General features: G+C 53.8%; 1 protein-coding gene across 3 annotated transcripts in view; it reads right to left on the bottom strand.

Annotated features, from left to right (window-relative positions):
- Positions 1-3,119: 3,119 nt before the first annotated feature.
- The window catches only part of WASF2 (WASP family member 2), a 33,990-nt gene continuing 24,582 nt past the window's right edge, over positions 3,120-12,527 (bottom strand). For all 3 annotated transcript variants that reach the window (XM_026098139.2, XM_026098137.2, XM_026098138.2), the window contains exons 6-9: positions 12,279-12,409; positions 10,577-10,732; positions 8,248-8,768; positions 3,120-7,759 (exon numbers count right to left, since the gene is read on the bottom strand). In XM_026098139.2, the coding sequence (XP_025953924.1) occupies positions 7,602-7,759; positions 8,248-8,768; positions 10,577-10,732; positions 12,279-12,409 (966 nt within the window). In that variant the 3' untranslated portion in view covers positions 3,120-7,601. The remainder of the gene's footprint in view (positions 7,760-8,247; positions 8,769-10,576; positions 10,733-12,278; positions 12,410-12,527) is intronic.

The following is a 12,527-nucleotide window of genomic DNA, read 5'->3' as shown; positions in this document are numbered from 1 at the left end:
GAGATGGGAGGGAGGGAGGGTCCCGCTACCCCTGAGCCTCGCTGGCCCCCCAAGCCCCGACCGACCTGCTGCGACGGAGCCGAAAGCCGCCGGTGGCCCATGGGGACGGGAGAAGGGGCTGCTGCGGCTCCCGGTGATTTACGCGCTGCTGGGATGCCTGGCAGGAGCACGGCCCCGGCATGGGAACGCCAGGCCGCCACGAGGGTTAAGCAGCTCTGGTTGCTGCTCTGGCTTAAATTTAAACGGGAAACCTCAGCCCTGGCTGGGGGGATGTTGTTTCCTTGGAAGCCGGAGCAGGCAGGAAACGAGCACACCAGGGCCCGGCGGCTTCCCGAGCGCCGGAGGCAGTGGCAGGCGTTTCCCCGCGGCGCCGGGGCACCGAGCATCGCCGGGGCACCGAGCATCGCCCCGAGCCTGCACCAGAGCCGCGGCCCCGGGCGGCAGCAGCCTCGCGGGAAAGCGAGCCCGAACGTCGCAGCTCCGCTTGTGCCGAGCGCACGAAACGGGGGGCCGCCGCGCTTTGGGGAGGGGGCCGCCGCTTTGTCTCATCCACGCAGCCCCGGCCCGGAGAGGGCGATTAGGAGCGCGGCTTGGCCCCGGCGTGAGCTTGGCAGCGGCCGCCCGAGCCCGCCGCGTGCAGGCGCTGGCCTTTGTGGAAGCGGCTGAGCCCGGCGCAGAGCTGCTGCCCTGCCAGACTGCAGAAACTTGAGCTCCAAATACATAATTCCTCTGGCACCCCGTGGTTATTTGCGAGCTGCTGTGAGCAGATGGAAGAGTTACAGATAAAGCCATCCGCAGCACGGGAGCCGATTGCCTTCCCCACACAACCGCGTAGGCAACAGCAAAGGGGGAAGGAGGGGAAGAAAAAAAAAAAAAAAAAAAAAGGAAAGAAAAAGCACAGGCACGGAAGGAGAGGGAAGGAGTCAGCCATTTCTACCGGGGCTGAGCTGCCATCTCGGCACACCTACGTGCGAGAAGCGGGGACGCGGGGCTGGCAGCGGGCGCTTCCCGGGGACTGGGAGAGGGGAGCGCTCTGCCACCGCCCGCGGAGGCTTGGCTAGCGCAGGAGCCCGAGGAGGGGGTGACATTGGCAGCGCGGAGCGCAGCCACACGCGGGGAGAGCAGGCTGCTAACGCTGATCCGAGCTGGCAGCGCCTGCACTCGCTTTGGTCCCAGAGGGGGAATTAAGGGAGAGAAGCTGACGTCAGTGGTGGAAAGGACACGCAGCCCACTCGTCCGAGGCAGCCGGCAGCATCTTCTGGGTGTTGCTAACGCCACCTTGAAGGAGAAAATTAAATGGGTCTTTGGAGACGGGGGCTCCTGTGAAGCCGCAGCCCAGCAGCTGTGCTCCAGCACCGAACTCCGCGGGAAGAGACAGACACACGGACGCAGCAGAGGCCCCGGACAAGGCCGGAGCGCCAAGGCGCAGGCAGAGCCCGAGACACCCCCCCAGCTGCGAGCGGCTCCGCTGCAGGAAATTGCTGCTCACGGAAAGGGCTCGGGGTCTGAGAGCACCAGCACGCAATTAATCTCCTTGCTGGGTTTCTCCTCCCTGTGCCGAGCGGCAGCCCAAGGAGGGGCAGCCGACGGGAGGCTGTTGGGTCTCCGGCACCAGCGCTGGTGGCAGCAGCCCCCCCCTCAGCCCCCCGCAGAGGGGAGCGGGGCACCGGCACCCCGTGCCATCTGCACACGCGGTGCCTGCAGCACGGCTCGGCCCAGCCCGGACAAACCCCGCGTCCCCACGCCGGCTGCCCCTGAGGGATGAGTCACACTGCTGCAGCCCGGCACAGGTACAGTGCTACCCGCAGGCTGCGGGATCCGCCCGCGGGGCAGAGCCCAGACGGAGATTTCCCCCGTCTCGGGCTGTATCCGGGCACGTGCAGTAACCAGCAAGGCAATAGCTGCGAATACAAAGATAAGCTCGCACACCGCCAGCGACGAGAGAGACAAAAAGACAGTTTGCAAAGGTGACTCAAAGCACTCGTGGCCCCAAAGCACAGGGCCGCAGGGCAGCTCGTGCCCCCAAAAGCACAAGCTAGCCTGGCTACAGCCAAACACCTTCAGCCAAGCGAGCTAGAGCCGCTCCCCCTCTCAGAGCAAGGCAAGCCAAGGGGGCCAGGCTGCTCCGGCTGTATCCGAGATGGAGCCAACAGCTGGGACATTCAGCATTACTGAGCTTGAAAGCCCAGGAGATGCCTCCCCTTCCCCTGCCCTCCATGTCCCACACCTAGTAAAGGGGTTTCTTGCTCCAAAGCTGGCAAAGGCAGTGAATCTAATGAGGTTTTGCAGCCAGGGACTCCCGGCAGCCAAGAAAAGGCACAGCACCGCAGCGTGAGCGCACAGGCGTCTCCTGGAAGCCAGGGGAACTCGGCCAGCAAGGCTTGCAGCAAAGGCAGAACCGAGGAGCAGGGACAGATGATTTTGTTGCTCCACAGCAACAGTCAAGAAATACGTCCATGCAACAGGCTCGCAGACAAGGCCCTGACAAGACACCTGGTGACAAGGGACAGGGCCACCACCCCTCACTGCTCTAACTGCAAAAGGGACCGTGACAACTTAAATGGAAGCCAGTCACAGCCAGCCCCCTCCCGCCCCAGCTACAGCCGCTCCGCTCTCGCAAGATGGAGCACGGGCTCATTTTGCATGGCAGGAAGAGCACACAGAGGCGGCTGGGAGCTCCTCCTGGAGAGCGTTTCCTTGGCACTGTTCCCCGTTGCAGGCAGTGCTAACTACCACCATCGATAATCCTCGACCCGCCCCGGTGCTGGCTGCGTTGTGGTGCTGGGAGAGATTTCCGCACGGACGGCATCCGCGAGGCAGCTTGGGAGCCGCTGCTTTGCTCCACCTCTGCCCAGACACCTGCGTGAGGCTCCCGCTGGCAGGACAAAGCCTGGGAGCCCTCGAAACTCCAAGCGTGGCCCGTCTCCTCGAATTACAGCCCTGCGAGAGGCACCACGGGACGCTCGGGTTATAAGGTACAAGCTGCTCATGCAACACAACACGCCCAGGCAGGGAACTGAGCAGACAAGTCACAGCAGCCCCTCCGCCCCGGATCAGCCACGCTCGGGAAAGCGTCGTGGCTCCCCGTACATGCCCGGAGTAACACACAGGGGCACCAGTTGGATAGAAAGGTTTTATCAAGTTTACAGTTTTTAAAAAAAGGATCCATTTTTTGTTTTTACATGTACATTACAAAAAACTGCAGTTGGGATCTTCATCCAGGGGAGACTGAGCCGATTATTAAAAAAAAAAAAAAAAAAAAAAAGCAGCAGGAAAGCCTGGCTTACACAGCAACCGACAGAGAAAAATACAGACAGACATTACGAGGGAAAACAAGACAGCGAGAGGCTGCGTCTAGATGTGCAGGTACGGACCGGGCTCTGCTCCACCGCAGGCGGCAGCTTTATTCCCAGCGCGTCCATGCACACGAGGCAGAGTCTGGCCATCTGTGTTGATTTTGCAGGGGTAAAAAAAAACAAACCAAGTCACCGACCTCAGTGCCAGCGTCTGTGGTCGCTACAGTATTTTGCTCGTGAGGTTTTTTAGCAGAGTTTCACTGCTGAAACTCCTTTGGTCTGAAAGCGAGTAACCCCCTGCACCCTGAGAGAGTCCGTCAGACCCCAGCACCCTTCCGACCCCGCAGCAGGGCTGGGTCCTTCGAGGGCACTTTCCGTCTCTCCTCCCACCTTGTCCTCTCCGGTCAGCATTAAACCCCTAAGATACAAGTGGAATAATTACTCTTATAAATATATTTATATCATATAGGAAAATAAGGCACTTCAGGAGGGTTACAGCTTGCCTAATTCTATGACATTCTAGTCGGGAAGAGAAATGGGTTAGTTTCTGAAATGAATTAAAATGTTAATACAGCAATAAAAAAAAAATTGGATCCGCTTCCCACTTCAAGGCTTTGTTTAAAAAAAGAAAGAAGAAAAAAAAAAGCACCCCTCACAAACTACAGCAATGAAACCTGACCCGGGGCAGCTGCGAGCAGGGCTGCGAAGGATCCCGCGCCCGCCCCACGCCGGGCTCGGCACGGCCAGCGCCCGGCCGCAGAGCCCAGCAAGGGCAGGTACTTTCACGAGAGGCATGTTAAATAAGTTCACGGACTGAAAATATCCTTTCCCTGAAATGACACTCTGCACAGTTCCTGCGCCATCTGGGACCTCCAGCAGCCCCTTCCCTCGATGCGGTCTGGTGCTCTGGGTCTGATAAGGAGAGGAGAAAGCGGTGAAGGTCACCGGCTGCAGACGCGGCTCCAAGCCGAGCCCGGGGAGCCGGGACGAGGCTTTCCCGGCGAGCGCGGAAGGAGGGGCGGCGGGGGAGAGGCTGCCGGGAGCCGCAGCCCAGCGCTGCGGGCGAGGACACCGGGAGAATGTTTAACCAGGAGCGCGAGGGCCGCGAAGGAGAGGCAACGGCGGCCTGCCCCAGCACGCTGCACGGGGAGGCAAGGAGCGCGCCCCGAGCGGCTCCGGTGCAGGCAAAATGGCTGCTGTGGCTCCGTGCCGCCACGCGGACCCGGGTCCGGGGTGAAAGAGAAACCGAGGGGAAAAGCCCAGCTTCCAGCTCCCTCTTTTGGCTTTGTGAAACGCTCGTGCCATCCACCTGGAAGGCACCCGAGAGCCTTGTGCAGGGAGGGAGGAAGGACTAAGCTCACACTAAACGACAAAGATGGCACGGGAGCCAGTGCACGCCCTTGGCCGATGTGGAGCGGCAGCCCTGCCGCTAGAGCACAGCTGCTCCGTCTTGCAAAGGTTGTTTTTGGCATCTCTCCTCTTCCCCTACCAGGTTAAGAAACATTCAGCTTGCTTGGTGGCCCAGCGCTCTGCAGTTTTGCAGTGATGCTCAGACTGCCACGTTACCCGAGTTGTTTCTCGGGCGTCTCCAAGCTGGGCTCACACCGCTTTTTTGCGATGAAAGGAGATACAGCCCTCCCCACCTGTCCATGGCCCCTCTGTTTAGGCTCCAGCAGCTTTGATTCTCACCTTGGGATGCAAGTCTGAAAGCACACGGCGGTTACGGCAGGCCTGCACAGACAAAGCAGCGTGGCTCCTGCTGCCAGGAGGGCCGGGCAAGCAGGGGAGCCAGGCAGAGGACTGCACTCCACCCACGGCCACGCCGATCGCCCACGCAGCACCGCTGTGCAACAGGCAGCGCACGGGGTAACCATGTCCCTTCCACCCCGAGGCATGGCCCAGCCTGACGGACCATCCATCTGGGTCACAGAGAATATGGCACTTCTCTGAATTTCACATGACAGGAACACTCGCTCCCCTTTCACAACCAGGGCCAAGTCTAGTTAAGGCAATTTTAAATTAACCCAGGTCTGGCATTTGTGAGCTCCTCACTTCCCTGTGTGATAATGCTGTCATCCTGGGTTAGCTTAAAGGTCCGTTTACCCCAGGAACCTGTCTCCAAGAGAAGCCAGAGGAGGATGCTCACAGAAAGAGCAGAACAGAGCCAGTGATGCTCCTCTCGCCCCCCCTTACCCAGCTTCCAGCAATAATCAGTTTGCATTTCCAAATCCCTCCAATGCACGACGGCTCGCTGGCACTCGAGGGGTTTGTTCCCTCTTCCAGAACCTGGAACTAGTATTGCTCAGATGTTCCCAGAGCATCAGGATGCCTCACTGTCTATGCCCTTTGCATCCTGCCTAGCAGTTCCTTTGTTGACAAAATGCAACGGTGTAGAGGTCCAGCAAATCTCTCCTGATGATGCTCAGGGTCAAACTGGATCTCAGCTCGATCCACCCTCCAGAAGAGCCCATCCTCCAGACCATGATCTGCTTTGTCAAAGATTAAAAACAACCCAAAACACACACACAAGAAATCAGTAAGAACTCAACCGCGCAAACCAAAACCATCAATCAAACCCCAAGAAGGATTTTCAGCAACCTGGCAGCCTCGGGCTGGGCCTGGCACTCCAGGTATCAGCAATATCATTAAATGAGGCACGCCAGAGAAGAACCAACAGGCACAAGTTGGCAAAATACTTTACAATAGAAAAGGCAAAGCAGTTGGAGAGTTGGTCGTAACGGGACACGTTGCTGGTCCCATCCCACAATAGCTGGACCCGTGATCTCCAAAAGGCTTTGGAATTGCTTTCTTGCATCATACTGAGATAGTTAGTCAAGTCCAAATTAAAATATGAAAAACACATCTGTAGCATTGGGGTATTTTTATCTAGGCTTCCTGGATATGCTAATATTCTATGTAAGGTAATATAAAACAGCAATAAAACCTGGGTCAGCTAGTTCAAGTTCCCCATTTTCTCCCCCTGCCAGTACTGTATCTGTAGTGAGCAGCCCAGGAATTTGTAGGGTTAGCTAGGAGAAGAAATATTTTCTTAAAATTAACTAATGAACTATATCAACAAAACGATGGGAAACAGATAATGCAGGTTAGGCCTGCTGTAACTGATGGGCAACTCAGTTCACACACAAGATGTTTTTAGGCACAAACACTCCTCTCCTTAGGTGGAAGAGAGGAGGCAGCAAGGGTAATACCAGCATTTTCTGTTGCTGCTCAAGTCCCTGTGTAAAGGGCACAGTCACCCCACTAGAAAAGCACCTCTCTCCAAACTGACCACAGCACTGCCCTGAACAGGCCAAAGAGGCCTCAAGGCATCTCAGGCCCAGCTGTAGGTTCACCTGTAACCACCACCCTGATTCAGGGCCTGGTGTTCAGAGAACCCCTCCCCACCCAATGTCTCTGCTCTCAGCACATTTTTTTTTTTTAAAACTCTCCCAGCATAGATTGGAGAAGTCAGCTAAGCCAAGTTTTGGCACTGCTCAGCACCAACCACACTGAGCGCTCCCAGCTGGGCTCTGCTCACCCAGCAGCAGGAAGCCAAGCAACCGTTCTGCCTGGGCTTTGCATCCCTTCATCCAAGTCCCCTCTGGCAGACTTGGAGAAGCAGTCCAGGAGATTTGAGGAAGATAAAGGCAGCTTTTAAAAGCCATCCTCACATTGCACCCAATGTGTGCCCTAGTCCCAGAGCTAGGAAGTGCATCCCACACAGGGTTAGTCTGGGAATACTGGGGGGCCAAGGGGGAGAGAATTGTGCACTGTTGCTAAAAAACGATCGTTTGACAGTGGGATGCAGCAGAGAACAGACATTTAAAGCCCATTTTCTTGCAGCACTACCAGCATTCACTGCAAAAGGAGAGCCAATTAGATCTACTGTATGCTGTTGCAATGAGAAAACTAGCTGAAAATGTCCTTCATCTGAAAGGCCATGTGGCCACAACAGGATCATTCATCTTTACTTTAAAAAACCCTCAGGATGGAGGAGTTTTATGTGCTCTGCCTGGTGGATTGAGAATCTGGAGGTTTAGCTCTCTTAAATAAGCAACCGTTACACACCCTCCAGCTAAAACTCAGCACAGTCATCCTCAGTGTCCATGAGGAAACTTCTCGGAAAGGTAGAGCACAAAGTCCTGCCAAAGCCGGAGGGGAAGGGAGATATGCTGGTGCTTGTCTGAAAACCCTTGGCACATCTTTGGTTACAGGATGAGAAAGGAAGACGTGGAAGGTTTGGCCACCTGGTTCTTTAAGAAGGTGTTAACCCAGGAGGGAAGGGGGGGGGAGATGGGACCGTGGTTAATCCGACCATTCATCCTCATCGAACTCCGAAGAGTCGTCCTCAGAGTCGCTGTACTCTACAGCGATGCGGCGTGACAGAATCGTTGCCACGTCATTGCCCACAACATCCCGCTTCTCCTGTTCCCGCTGCTCCTCCACCTTGCGGAGTTGGAAGCCTGTTGGGAAGAAGGCAACAGAGGTGGAAATCACTCAAAGGCTTTGGTCACACTGAAATCTCAGAGCAGCCATCCCTTCAATGCAGTCCTCTAAGCAAGACAGCCTGTCCTCTGCCAGCAAACGTTGGACACGCAGTGGGATAACAGTGGAGGGCAAATGAGAGCCAGAACAGGCAGGGGGGCAGGTAGAATGGGAAGTGAATTGTTTCCATGCTCTTCCGAGCGATTACACCACTGCCATTCAGCCCACTTGCAAACTTGGACCGCATCAGTTCTGGAACTACCTTCTCTGAAGGCACAGAGGGGTAAAACCTAGTGAGGTTGTCACCAGGGTAGGCAGACAAGGAGAGCCCACAAGGGACAGGTCCCAAGCAGCAGGGCAGCGAGAGCACTGCCTGTAATACAGCTCCCAAGGGCGCTCACGCGGGGTACGGTGGGGTCTTCCAGAGGCAAAGGAGAAAAATGGCACTGAAACGAAGCTAACTTACCTTGACGAATAGCTGAAAGCAAATCACTCCTGGCATCGCTAACCGCAGGCAGGGATGACTTGGGCTTGGAGGTGGAGGTATCGGAAGGTAGAGGAGGGGCTGGGGGACCGTCCAGGCCACCGGTAGTCAGAGGCGGTGGGCCGGGAGGCGGCGGCGGTGGCGGGGGAGGCGGTGCACTCCCACTGCCTGGCTGGGGCAGCGGAGGTGGGAGCACGCTCGCATATTCGACCGCTGGAGGGGGCGGCGGTGGCGGCGGGGCAGCAAACTCGGGGTGGGGAGGGTAGGAGGGGGGCGAGGGTGGCGGTGGGGTTCCCGGGGACGGGAAGCCCATGGGAGGCGGTGGAGGGGGACTGCTTCCTATCAGTGGCGGTGGTGGAGGTGGCGCCGGAGGGGGAGCAAAGCCCGGTCTGGCTCCGGAGAGAGATCCGATCGGAGGAGCTGGCGGCGGGTGACTCGGGCTAACCAGGCTGGATCTTTTGGTCCCTCCAGAGCCAGAACCTCTTTGGTTGTCTACTGGATAGCTGTTGTAAGGGAGGTGGTGGGGGGAAGAGAGAGAAAGAGAGAGAGAGAGAGAGAGAAATAAGGCTGTTAGCTGTGAGGCCCGATTTGATTGATACAATCTCAGTTTTAATGGAGATCATATGTTTGTTGCAGTCCAGACAAAAAACCAACTTCCAGCTTTAACTGCTGTTTTCCCGAAACCTCACTCCCTGGTTTTAGTTCTCCCACAGTGTTTTTTTCTGGCCAACGCCATCAGAACAAAGCAAGTCTTCCAGGGACGGCAAAGATGCTATTATCTGTCCCATCTCCCAGGCTGACAAGGATATGAGCCATCTCACCTCTCCCCAAGAGGCCAGGCGTCACATCTGAGCTCAGAGCAGCCTCTTGGCTTAAGGGCTCCTGCAGCAATTTAAGTCACTACCCCTCCACGCTGAGGTCAGACTTATGACACGCCAAGCAGAGATGTCTACCATAAATCGCACAAGAACTAGTGGTTATATCAGGAGAACATATGCTCCCAACACCTGCTAGGAACAGATCTCCTCACTGGATTCCACGGCTTAGAGCTGGAGCGTAGGAACCATGTCTCATAGCTTGCCATAGGGATTGAAGAGAAAGACACGGAGACCCAGTGTGCGCTTAAGGAAAACACTGATTCATGAGTGACTGAATCCCCATTTATAGGAGCTGTTTCATACCAGAAACCACTGCTGCCCAGAAGATACTGTTATATCCTACGGACATGTAAAGGAAGCCCTAAATTGACATCTCCTTGCATTGTACAACAGCAAAATACAGTACATTTGTCACAAAAACGTCACAAATTTTAACAGTGCACAGTGCTGATCCAAGACAGACTATTGGAGATCAAATCTAGCTCCCAGAGTTCTTTAAAAACAAACCACCAAAACAAAACCAGAGACAGGAGATCTCTGTGGCTAGGCAGAGATCTAAGCAACTGCAGAAGGCAGTGTAAGCCTCATCTGAAAGCTCATCTCTGCTCTGCCCTAGAGGAACACACTGCAAAGTGGAGAGCTCGGTCTCTTTGACACATCAGAAGAGCCTTTTCTGCAGTATTGCTGCCTTTGGATAAGATGGAGACAAGCTAACGTAGACCTGTCTATCAGACATGCTTCCTCTTGTTCCTCTTTAGTCTGTTTTACTGCTTTTTTTTCTTTCCTCTCCTTAGGGAAAACATAAAGCTATTCTCTTGTTTTGACCTTTGTGTTTTGAGCCAGCACTGGACCACAATCCCTATCTCTAAAGTTGGCTAGAAGTCACCATTTCATCTTACATGGAGCAGCTGCTCCGAACTCGCATGGAAGTCTCCAAGAAGTCAGTTGTATGCTCAAGTCCTTTAAATTTAACTACATCTTCAGCATCCATGTTTGCTGAAGTCACAGGGCAAATGGCAACCACAAAAGAAACAAGCAAAAGAAGCTGTTCTTTGCAGAGCTCTATCAGGAACACAAGTCTACACACTAAAACTACTGTACTGGAAAAGAGGGACTAGTCAAACTCACGCAGTGGAGCCAGACCATTAAATGGGACCTCTGCTCCATTAGAAAGCAAAGCAAGTCTGCTCCAGTTCTTGCCCAAGCCCATTCTTCCCTCCTGTAAGTGAGCAAAGGTCACTGGGGTTTATGGAGGGCTGCTCCGTCTGTGACTCCATGCCTGCCTGCAGCTGCACTTCCCCTCCAGACAGAAGCGTTCTGGTTCCTATACAGCACCCGTTAGGAAGTTATGCTGAACTCTCTCAGCCTGTCTCCTGTCATCCTTTTACACCACCTACTACTCCTTGGTGACAGAAGGGATCCCGTAGGCTTACCTAAATTCCACCGGGGGTGGAGGCAGGCTGTCATCTGGGAACGAAGGAGGTGGTGGCACAATAGAGTCAGTCTGCGGCGGTGGCGGGTAGCAGTTCACGTCCATGCTTTCGTTTGAGCCGATGCTGCCGTTCTGATACACCATGTTAGAGGGGTACCTGAAAGAAAACCATGAACGCTTTTTATTAAATAAAGAGTCCAAGGTAACATCGAAAGCTCAGTTTCCCCTCACTCACAAGGGCTTTGCCTCCTGGAAGGGCTACAAAAACACAACCAAGCAACTATCTGGCCACACGCAGCAGCGATATTAACCAAGCGAAAGGATCAACCTGCAAGATTTAGAAATGAGCTTTTCCTAGCAGGAATGACTTTTTCCAGCACAGTGGAACCTGCCCTAAGGTGGCACCTTAGCCACAATAAGACGACACACAAACCACCACCACCGCAACATTTTACAAAATATCTCTACTCCCCAAAGCATCCTATATGAAGAATCATGTACAGTTTTAGCAGTTAACTTTTGCGTAATTCTCTGGTTAGAAACTGCCCAAATGCTCTCATGACTTTTCATTGCTACCACACACCTGTTTTTCAGAATAGCATGAGTATACGCTTTAGGGAACAACAACTATATATATATTTCCATTAACATTTGGCTGTAGAGAAATGCTTGCAAGAGTGCATTTTGGCCAGGGTGGACTCAAGGGACTACCAGTTACACTGAGTATCATCGGTGGCAAAAAGAGAAGCTAAAAGATGCCAAATAATAAGGTTAAAAATAGAATATCAAAAAGCACCCAAGAAACTGTAATGCCATTAAAAATAAGTATCCAAGGCAGTCCTGAAGAAAGAGACCACACTCACATTTGAGTTTCAGTGAGTTCACTCCACAGAGGAGGGAGAAAGGGAAAAAGAAAAAGAAAGTCGTGGAGGCTCTGGACCTCAAATGAATTCAAATGCACGGACACATTTATACTAGAAAACAGAGGAGCAAGAAAATGGTGCTGTTGTGCTGCTTGATTCCTCTGCTAGAAACCAAAGCCGTTCTCCTATTAAACTAAAAGCAAGTTTTATTTTTAGCTGGGGAGTGTGATTTAAAGAGAGATTTTTTTTTCTTATATGAAAGGAAGCTGCAAGGAGAGAGCAAGCAAGAAGTGCATTGTGGGGAATTCAGTGTGCTTCCAGCCCAGCTAGTGTCAAAAGTTAAATGAATTCCCAAGCCAGAAGCGCTAAAGAGAGATCTGTAGCTTGAAATACTTGGATGGAGACTGCCCCCGCTTCAACTTTGGGGTGTGAAGAGCCATTTGCGAAATGTAACAAAGCAATCACACAATACCACCGAAATGCCACCCTGCTCCTCAGCGTAAGGCCCAGAGGCTAGGTGTGATGAGCAGGGCACCAAGACGGGGTGGAGAGCCAAAGCTCTCAACACTTCTGTGCCCACAAGACAGGCAGCCGAGAGCAGACTTGCTGCTGAAGCTGTTCCTGCCACCTTGCTTAAACTGCATAGCTCCCTGATTTATTTAGCAAATTTTAAATCACCAGACGGATTTACTTTGGAGAATCTGATTAGTGGCAATATCGATCCACACGGTGCAGCAGATCTGGAGAAGCTGCAGAGCAGGGTGAACTGCATTACAATCAACAACGCCCACCCGCTCCCCCTTGCTGGAGAGGGGAACAGAGCGCCCCAGGCTTGCTTACCCAGCAGGACCGTGTTTGTCCTTTGACTCAACAAATTCTTGCCCCATTTTCAGCTTCTCCCACTCTTCTTTCCGAGTCTTGATTTTCCGTGGGTTCACATTTCCTCGATTCGGATTCTCCTTTTTCTCTTTCTATGGGAGGTAAGGAAAGGGAAGAAGAATCAAACAAAAGCCTTGCTTTAAACTCGCTGGCAATGGAAAGGGAGAGGACAGACCTGCAGCAGTTTCGAGAAGATATATTCTCAAAGAG

Source organism: Dromaius novaehollandiae, chromosome 23, assembly GCF_036370855.1.
Source record: "Dromaius novaehollandiae isolate bDroNov1 chromosome 23, bDroNov1.hap1, whole genome shotgun sequence".
In the NCBI taxonomy this organism is placed as follows: Eukaryota; Metazoa; Chordata; class Aves; order Casuariiformes; family Dromaiidae; genus Dromaius; species Dromaius novaehollandiae.
Note: the sequence above shows the minus strand (reverse complement) of the source record. Positions and strands in the feature narration are given on the sequence as shown.